The following is a 10,327-nucleotide window of genomic DNA, read 5'->3' as shown; positions in this document are numbered from 1 at the left end:
GTTTAACAAATGTTTCATTTTAATAGTGTCACTCAGTATGCCTTAGTACTATTGTGTTCTACTGTAACATGCAAAGTACATGACATTCCTTATTTCAACATCTGGATCAGTTCATGTTTAACCACAGACTAATTGATATACACTACTGGAACCCAATGATATGTTGTAATAGAAATTATAAGAGACAATAAATTAATAACAACTACTACATTTAGACTGCTATTATAATCAGATTGCTACCTTCTACTATGAAGGTTATTGACATACATCAAAACTCAATTTAAATGTAATGCAAATGTTTGCTGATAAAATGAATCAAAACATGATGGCAAAGTTTACATGACAATAGAAACAAAGTTCTAATCTCTGTTCTTTTAAGAGATTGGTTCAATGGTGAACTAAAGCAAAAAAAAACCAAAAGGATTTCTTACATTTTTAGCAGTTATTTAAATTCTTTGAAAATGTCTTAAGTATAGGTTACAATAATACTGTAAGATAATACTGGCAGTTAGAAACATAAAAAATAAATAGCACCACAGTTTAATATATAATTAAATATAAATAATTTTCTGACAAAAGCTTTATACAATATCATACCTTCATAAGCATTCACTTCATTGGCAGCATTAAAATAGAGAGCTATATTGACAACTCAAACTGGCAGCGTATTTTTGTTGTTTTTTTCCTTACATGGACAACAGTTAAAAAAAATAGTTTGAAATACAAAAAAAAATTTTTTATTGCATTTTTAGTTATGGCATGAAAATTTTACTTTTTTGTTTGAGTCTATATTCCTGCATTCACAAGACTATAATTGAATTAAATACAATCATGATTCATATTTAAATAGTTTTGTTTCATTATGTAACTACAATCATACTAAAGTACTATCACAACAATATACATTTTTGTTATTGCTGAATTATTTAAGAAATATTTTCTCTTAATCAAATGTATGCTTATATTTTTAACAGCTGAGAAAAATGATTCAAGCATAATACATCTCAAAGAGAATACACAAAATAACATTATACTTTAGAACAATAAAGACTTTTTAGTCCATTCTGTCCTCCAATGATTCTTCACCCTATTGTCCCTAAGTGTTCATTTCCAATCTATTTAGTAAAGCTAGCTTTTAGGATTTGTAAATGGTACTTCAAATTTAAATATGAAATCGTGTTCTAAACAAAAGATAGTAATTTCTCATTGAGCATTATCAATTGAGATAAAAGCACTCAAAATTGTATTACTACATCTTATCAATATCTTATCTCTACATTTATATGCTTTTTGTTACCTGCCAATTATATGCAGTTTAGGGTCAAACAGCATACAAACACACTAGACATGATTGTTTTTTTTTAATACATTTTGACTTCATTTATTTGAATATAAATATTATGTTCAAATTAAGATCAGAATATCCCAACTAAAAACCAGGATACAAGAAAACAATTGACAATCATTGTTATTTCTTTCTATAAAACTAACACACATAGAGAATAAATACAAGAACATACATAAATACACAAAAAGAAATCTTACAACTTTTTGAAATAACATGTTCCCATCTTTAGTCAAATAAAAATTGCTAAGATAACAACTCCAGTCAAAATATTCAGCTGAATATGTCTTCGGAGTAAATCTAATGGACCAAAATAATATATAAAATAAAATATAGAGATATAGAATTAGTAGCAACTGGGATAAAAGGCACTACTACTTGTTAGAATTGAAACCAAAACTCCACTACGTAAGCATTTATGCAAAAGAAAAAAAGCACCAGCAGTCAAATTTTTGTTTGTCGAAAGGTCGAAAAATGCATAAATAATAGTTTGCGCAGTGGCAGATTTGTTTGTTCACAGTTTAATTGGCACATTGTTTGATTAAAACAAATTCAATGTTATCTTTTTTTATAAATAAAAAAAACATAAATTGTATTTGGTAAGTTAAGATTGGTCATACCATTATTTCCATAGTTTATGAGCTCAAATGTTACAGATCCATAAGTAAATCAAAAATAGTATATAAATATATATGTATATAGAGAGAGAGAACGTGAGAGACAGATAGATGTTATATGATACTTTCCGATACAATAAATTATGTATTAAAATTATCTATTTGGTGAAATGCAGGTAAATGAAAGCAATGTCTACAAATCAAGCTAAATACAAATGTACACAATCACATGGCAATCAGCTTATCACTTTCATTTCCAACTTTAAGACAACATTTTTCTTTCCAAGGTCATTCTCTAATATGGACAGGTCTGGTTCAGACTGAAACATTTTATCCACCAGGACTTGAGTGTACACAGCATCAGCAGAGGCACATTTTCTGAGTTGATCTACTCTCTTGTGCCGAGTTTCAAAATAAGAGAGAAGCTCATGAAAACTGTGTGGTCTGATGTTATCTGTTTCAGTTTGAATTTTACGATTGCTGGGGCGAACTCTTCGGACAACAGGACTTGTTTCTGATACTTTAGACACAACACCTTCCACATTGACTGTTTTGAAGATCTTGGAAATAATTTTGGGTGATCCTATGCTAGCTGTTTCTGTAGACTCTATGGCTCTGTCAGGGTCAGATAATAATCTTTTCCATGGATGTTGTGGGGGCTTATTAATAGGGGATGATGGAGATGATGTCCCTGAACTATGACCTTTACTCTCTGGATCTGTCAATTTTCTTTCTAATGAAGACACTGTAGTGGTTCTCATCAATGGAGACTTTTCTGATACAGTTAAACTGATAGGCTTAGCTAATTGATTTCCTGACAACTGAACTTGTAAGACAGACTTTGTATCTTCATTCTTAGCACTGGCAGCTTTCTCCAGCCCATCACCAGAAGTGCACAGATCTGGGGCACTACGTGTTCCCAGACGTTTCTTCATTTGATCTCCCCCCTCCTCACCAGCACTGAACTTGTCTAACATCAGAGCTACTCCTAATCCAAGTTTTCTTTTGGATCTTTGACCACCCCCTTGGCTGCCTTCAGAGTCTGCGTTGAGAGAATGCTGAAGTTTGGGTGGTGCTCCATCAAATACTGGTGGGGTGAGGTTGATGCTGGCAGTTGAAGCTGTAGAGGAAGTCAACGTCACACCACTGCTGCCACTGCTGTCATTGTTTGTATTCAGTTGAAGATTGACATTTACCCGCTGGAGCTCTTGTTTAGATGGAGGAAATATTTGAGATTTGATTGGATTATTGATTAATTCTGGACGATTGACTGGCTTGGCTGCAGTAGGTGGGGGGATCTTCTTCTGAGTTGCAGGGGACAGAACTGTCAGAGAAACAGAGTTTTGATCAGAATCTTGACGTTTACTATCTGGAAGTTGAGCCATTGCTTTGACTTTGTGCAGTTGTTCTTTTGGAAGAATTAGTATTGCACCATCTGATGACACATCTTGGAAAGACGAAGAGTTGCTTTGCTTTTTGTCTAAGTCGAGACCGTTGTTGTAAATTATTTTCCTAGTCACTTTAGGTGAAGGTTGAGGTGAAGGCATTATTTTTTCATTACTTCCCCTGCGTATTGCCCTATCGTCTTGAATAATTTTGTTATCTCTAACAGGCCTGACTCTACTGCGCTGACCTTTGGAGACAGCCTGTTGTGTAGATGTGTTGTTAGTCAAGGCACTGTTTGACATACTTGTAGCTATTATACTGTCACCAGAACTTGATTCTTCTAATTTTGAATCTGCTACCTCTGAATTTCCAGACTGTAACTCTGGAACAGATTTAGATCTTGTTGTCTTAATAGTTAGATCTGATTCCCCGGTTTCTTGCAGTTTAGATATTGTTGTGTTAATATTCTGATCTGATTCCCCGGTTTCTTGTAATTTAGATCTAAATCTACCAAATTTAGGTTTAACTTCCTGCGACTTGTTAGTTTTGCTCGAAGTGAAATCATTATAAGGATCGTGTACTCCAGAAATAGATTTGGGAGTTACACTTGATTGTGAAGACTCTCCAGGCTTTAAAGTTATTTTAAAGGTCTGCTTTTGTGTTTCTGGAGCCGTGTTGTCTGCTCTGTTCTTGGAAAACAAGTCTGTTGTCTGATTAACTTCATCAACAATAGCTTGGAAAGACTTTGATAAAATGTCGAATTCCGATTCTGTGTCTTTATCTAATTGTTTGTTTCTGTTGTCAAGTCCAGGAATATAGAAAGAAGAGATTCTTGTTTGCATTGGTTTGAGATGTTCAGACTTGGGTTGGGGTGCCAGAAAGCAGTCACTAGATTTAGTGGGTCGATAGTGTTTATATTTTCCTCTTTCTTTTACAGAGGCCATTTCTTCGTGACTTATTTCTAAACTTTTGTAAATTCTATCAAGTTCCGATAAAGCATCAGAGAGTTTAGACTTTTTGTTTGTGTAATAATCTTCAAAAGAACTTACATCCTCTTCTCCAGTCTTCACTTCAGGGGTTAATTTTTTCAACGAGCTTAAAATGTTATCAAGACTTTTTTCATCAGCGCTCTGAAGCTTGGCTTTAATAATGTTAATCCTTTTCTCCACTGTCTGGGCTAAGTCTTTCAAATCATCCATGGATTCATTGACTTTCTGCAAGGTGTTTGATGTTGTGCTTGCTAATGATGGCTCTGTGGAAGACATCCGTTCTGTTCTACTGGGTTGATAGGATTTGTATTCCAATGCTGGGGGTTGATAAGACCATCCAGTTGATTTAGTCTGAGGACCCCTGGTTGTATCAAAACCTGAGCTTTTAAATGACTCCAGAGTGGAAGTGCCATACAATGATTCTGGCCCTGGCTGATAGGATGTACTGAATGGTTCTAGAGCTTTTTGAATCTCATCCAGTGCGCTAGAGCCTTTAGGAATAAATGATTTGATCTGTGGATTACTTTCTATCGGTTTCGGTATATAGGTTGGTGCAGAGTCATGAAACTGTGTGTTGGCTGGATAAGTTGCTCCATTATAAGATGACCTAGCAATGTCTGAGCTATTGCGGTAAGTTGCTGATGGCACGCTATCCTCTGTGTCTGTCTCAACAACTAGGCCAGTGCTAAGTAGTTTTTGTTTCAACAAGTCTGGATCAAGCTGGTAGTTGTTATTGTTGGCCCCTGGTAACATCTGAGACTGGCGGTTAGGCTGAGAGCCTCCGTTTTGTTGATTTTGTTGCCTTTGTTGTTGATAAAACTGTAAAGGTTGCTTTGACACAGATACTTGCTCTGTTTTAATCTGGTTGAAACTGTTTACATCAAAGGCTTTAGTTGCAGGCTCGTTGTTAGGTTTCACAAAGCCATGTTGACTTGTTCCTAGCTTATAGCCTGACTGATTCCCTTCAGTGTAAACTGAAGCAAGCGGTGCAACCTTAGTGGACTCGGTCTCAAACGCTCTTTTCTTGGGACTTAACTGTTTCCTCTCAATGGAAGATCTGCTTATGTCATCTAGTACATCGTCTAAGGCGCTGATAGTGCTAGACATTTTGTCCACATTGATGGTTAGAGGAGCGATGTTTGGTGTGTACAAAGACTTGGATCTATGCATTCGGTCCTTGTTGGACAAGAGATTACTTCTGGGCTGGTTGGGTAAAGTAGAACTGTGCGGTGGAATCAGTTCCACTTGATATTGGGATTTGACTTGTTCTATTAAATGGCTTCTGTCTTGGGCGTTCCCTGAACTTAAATGACCAGCCATAGTACTAGGGTCAAAGGTTGTCATTTCCTCAATTTCCTTCCAGAAAGGATCTTCTGAAAAAGGTATCGTCTGCAGAGTTCTGGCGGTTACACGTTCAATACTGACTGGTACTCCTTGAGTACTTTCAAGATTAGGAGACCAGACATCTAAATCTTTGATTTTACTTTGATATCCTGGTATCATTTTAGTCCAATCAGATGACTCGGAATCATTCTGAGAAGGTCGGCTTAGTCTAGCGGAGACAGTGGAGACCGACTTTTGATCATCCTCTGACGTCACTGTGGCAGAATCTGTATCAAAACGTCGACGTAAACTTATGACAGAATCCGATTTAACGTTGCTAATCTCCTCCAGTTCATCCTGATATCTGGAAACACGTTTCAACGAGTCCCTTTGCTTTAACACAGGAGACCTTTTGGTAAGAGACGATGATTCATCCTGAGACGATGAAGGACTGTAGCCAGGTGCGTAATGAATCACTGCCTGACTAGAAGCTATCATTGGACCACTTGTAGCAGGCAGGGCACTTTGGCGATTAGCCAACATGTATTGGTGAAGTTCTTTTGCACTCATGAAATTTTTATTTGCGTTTATCGTAATTGGGGCTCGCAAGATAGAGCTGATACTATGTGAGTGTGCTCCTAATTTAGGTTGTGTTTGTGGGTCTTGAATGACCTGGAAAAACCTATGGGCATTGGTTTCTACAGAAAACAGTTTTGGCGAATCACTACTTTTATTAATAGACGTGTCAGAGCTGAAGTTTCTAGGTTTGGTTAGCAGCGAAGGTTTGGTTTCTTTAGGATACATTCCATACTCTCCTTGTTTATTTAATAAGACAGACTTTCGGACTTCACTGGGAAGCATCAGTGCTTCAATTTCATTGTTTTCTTGTATTGTTGTAAGGTTCGCATTTTTCTTTTCATTTGATAAGTCCTGTACCTTCATGTACGTTTCCCATTTCTTCACACGCTCAGACACTTCAATGTCATACTCAACATCGGAAAACATTCCTTTTTCACTTAATGGGACTTGTAAAGAACTCGCCACATCGGACCTTAGATTCATATCACTCATACACCCACGGGCGTAAGCTTGGTTAGGATGAAGATTGTTCCCCATATAACTTGGTATAACGACCTGTGCATTCAGCTGGCTGTCAGATTTGGACAGGTCGTCTCGATCAAAATATTCACTATTTGGTCTGGATGTCTTGGCATGACTGTCATAGGAATATTTTCTGGGAACGACATCAGGCTGTGAACGAAACTGATTGTCACGCGTGTGATAGTCGATGCTATTGGATGGTGCGATCTTAATTAGAGGTGGTCCGGATTGGTTGTCATTACGACTGTCAATAGGCAAGGAAACATGAAACTGAATGCTGGTACTAGCCTGAACTTGAAAAGATCGTGGTTCTTGAAGAGTTGGGCCAGATGAAGCATTCGTTGTCATTCTTCTAGGATCTGGTAAACTGGACGATCTGGACACAACTTGAGAATTCCTTTTAGCCTTTTCTTTGTCTAATTCACTGTCCAAATATTGAATGTTTGATTCGATCAACTCGTCTAGCGAGTCCTCACTCATCCCATACTTATCAGCTTGGATCAATTCGGATTTAGAAGGTTTTTGCTGCGCTCTCATTTTATCGGTGCGAAAGTTTTTGAGCCTCAACTCAACCACCTCATTAAATTGAGACTTTGGCGCTGCCTGGGAAGCGCCAGTATTTTGTGTATATGAAATGTTCTGATTTGTCACCCTTGAGTTCATTGGAGGATTCGACTCAAGAATTGAATCAGCTGAAGGAATCCGAACTTGAGTTGAAAACTTACGAACTGTTACTTCGGGAGAACTGTTGTAGAGAGCGCGGTTTGTATCTTGAACTGAATACAAAGACTGTCGGGTTCCTGAAATGTTAGGAGGGGGAGGTCTGGCCGGAGCTTGCTTTGAAGTGGGCTGAGTGAAAGAGTGTCTATGCACAACTCCGGCTTGCTGGTAGACTGGTGTCTGACCAGATGGAGTCTGGTTTTGTACGTTGCTGAAAACTGACTTTTGATTTTGTGCCGACTGGAGAAATGATTTGGATTCATTGGCTGAAAGCTGTTTCACTGCTGTGTGCTGGGGAGGATTGGATTTCGAACTGTTGGATACATTCTTCTGTAGAAGGCTTACAGCATTGTTCTGATTTTGTTGACGAAGGATTTTAACGTTATCGTACTGGCTAACATCAACGGGCCGGATAGGATGGAGACTTGTCTGAGTTTGTTCCCCAAGACCACTTTGTATAGCTCTCTGTCGTAGTCTGGAGATTCTGGATGCTGGTGTAGATTCTTCATCTGAAGTGACAGATAAATTAAGTCTACGTTTTCGCATTTCTTCTAACTTTTGGTACTTGCTATTTCCTCTTCCGCTATCTCTAGAACCAGAATTACTTCCCCCTTGACTACCACCGCTTCCGTTAGGATCTTGGAAATACGATTCGTTGTTTTTAAAATGGCTGCTTTTTTCAGCGCCACTGTAACGTTTTTCACCTTCTTTCTTGTCAGACCTTTTCACTCGTCTAACAATTAATGGGTTCTTGGTCCATTTCTCTCTATCACTTTCGCTGTCTGACTCGTGGGCAGCTGGTCTCATTACGTCATCACTGTCGTCTGAATCTGGTGAGTCCAACTCGCGCCTGTATCGTCCACCTCCATCGTATGTTTGTTTTTTACCGCCCTCTCTCTCATCCATAGACTGACGAACCCTCCTGTTTGGCCCCTCGCTCCGGGACCTTCTTTTGATTTCGGCTCTCTCCAGTTCATCCGCCCCGCGTACAGTGTTTCGCTCTCTGAGACCTCTGGCTATAGCGCGGCTGGACATGGCGCTGGACTCTTTAGTGCTTGTATCTAACGGTGTCACTATGGCTTGACATTCGGTTTTGTCTTGTTGCGTCACTTCCTTCTGCTTTGATTGACGTTTCTCCTCCTCTTGGATTGGTGGACTTTTGTAAAATGTGAAATTTTGCGTCTGTACCACAGTAGCTGGTTGATGCTTGCCGATACTTCGCAGCTTCTCGTCAGCGGTCTACAAAAGAAACAAAGAGACTGAATTACTATATTGCTTCTTTCAATACACAGGCTAGAAGTCTATCTTGATATTTTCAAGTAACAATTCTAGGTTTCTCAAAGAAACAAATAGACATAATTTCTATGTTGCTTCTTTCAATACACGGGCTACAAGTCTATCTTGATATTTTCAAGTAACAATTCTAGGTTTCTCAAAGAAACAAATAGACAGAATTTCCATGTTGCTTCTTTTAATATACGGGCTACAAGTCTATCTTGATATTTTCAAGTAACAATTCTAGGTTTCTCAAAGAAACAAATAGACATAATTACTATATTGCTTCTTTCAATACACAGGCTAGAAGTCTATCTTGATATTTTCACAGAAACTAAAACCTAGTACCGATTTAAATTTTTGTTGATGTAGTTGTTTTCATTTCAAACAGTAACAAATAGAACGTAAAGAATAAAACAGAGAATTAGTTTACCAAAGCTCTTGGTTTGCGACGTCCTATTACTAAGAAAAAAACAATTGTTTTCATTTTTATTACCGAGCTACTATCAAGTCACGTCCGTCTGTCTGGTAAAGATCGTGTATACGTCATTTCTATCACTTTCCATGTTCGTATCGTATCCATCAAACTTGACACAATTATTCATTGTTTATGATAACACAATAATTATTTTAAAAATTAACAAATTACTCAATCAATACAGTCGTAATTAATTATTTTTTAATATGGAAAATGAACTAAATCGACGGCGGTAGACCCGTGACATTACAGGGCCGGTCTTAGGCCACTGCAACCTATGAGGCCGCGCGAACTCTAGGTGTAAATTATTAAATTAAACCATTTTAACTTATTATTAAAGGGTTCCTGGAATTCTCCTGAAATTGTAAAAATATACGAAAAGGTCATGAAAATCTCCCGAAATTAAAATATTCTGAAAGCTGATGCAAGTCTCCGTAAAAACAGACAAAATTGCCATCTCGGGGTGATATTCAATAAGGACAACGCCAATCCTACTTGCGATTTAAAAAAAAAATGGCATTGTCAGCTTCGTTTAATAAAAATATAATAATATGGCGAATTTTAACCAAAACGAAGTTCAAATTCTTAATTTACTTTAATAGTCACTGGCCTACAAATATAGATCTAAATCCATCTCGACCTTTTAGAAAAAAAAAAGTGATATTTTGCTTGTCGATAGTAAATCTGAAAGACAGATCTCAATGTTTATCGGCTTTTGTCGGAAAACTACTATCTACTGTAGATGGCTCGTAAAGTTAATTTGACAGTGATTTTTTACTTAGTAAAGTATGAATAAAATGCAAAGACGAATTTATTTTCTAATACAAAATCTTAATTTTCACTTATTATCCTTATCACAACTCAGAATGGGCCCCGCATCTGTAGGACCGGCCCTGCGTGACAATAATCACGCACAATCGCACCCGGACAAACAAGGTAAATATTATATATAAACTTTCTATTTTTAAAAGTACTCGCATAGCTCAATAACAAATCACGTCGGCCTTACATCATAAATTCTCAGACTTGATCAACTTTCTTTTTTTTTTTTATTGCTTTGAAAAAGCAGACCCACCTTCCACACCCACACTGG

At 37.4% G+C, this 10,327-nt stretch overlaps 1 protein-coding gene across 8 annotated transcripts in view; it reads right to left on the bottom strand.

The window, feature by feature from the left end:
- LOC106078594 (uncharacterized) overlaps window positions 1-10,327 on the bottom strand; it is a 63,969-nt gene that overhangs the window by 1,612 nt on the left and 52,030 nt on the right. For 7 of the 8 annotated variants that reach the window (XM_056013603.1, XM_013239498.2, XM_056013606.1 and 4 more), the window contains one exon: window positions 2-8,720. The exons of the other annotated variant lie outside the window; for it this stretch is intronic. In XM_056013603.1, the coding sequence (XP_055869578.1) occupies window positions 2,199-8,720 (6,522 nt within the window). In that variant the 3' untranslated portion in view covers window positions 2-2,198. Of the gene's footprint in view, window position 1; window positions 8,721-10,327 lie in introns of those variants that run through there. 8 annotated transcript variants of the gene reach the window in all.

This window comes from Biomphalaria glabrata, chromosome 16, assembly GCF_947242115.1.
Source record: "Biomphalaria glabrata chromosome 16, xgBioGlab47.1, whole genome shotgun sequence".
NCBI lineage: Eukaryota > Metazoa > Mollusca > Gastropoda > Planorbidae > Biomphalaria > Biomphalaria glabrata.
The sequence above is the reverse complement of the archived record's forward strand: the minus strand, read 5'-3'. Positions and strand labels throughout refer to the sequence as shown.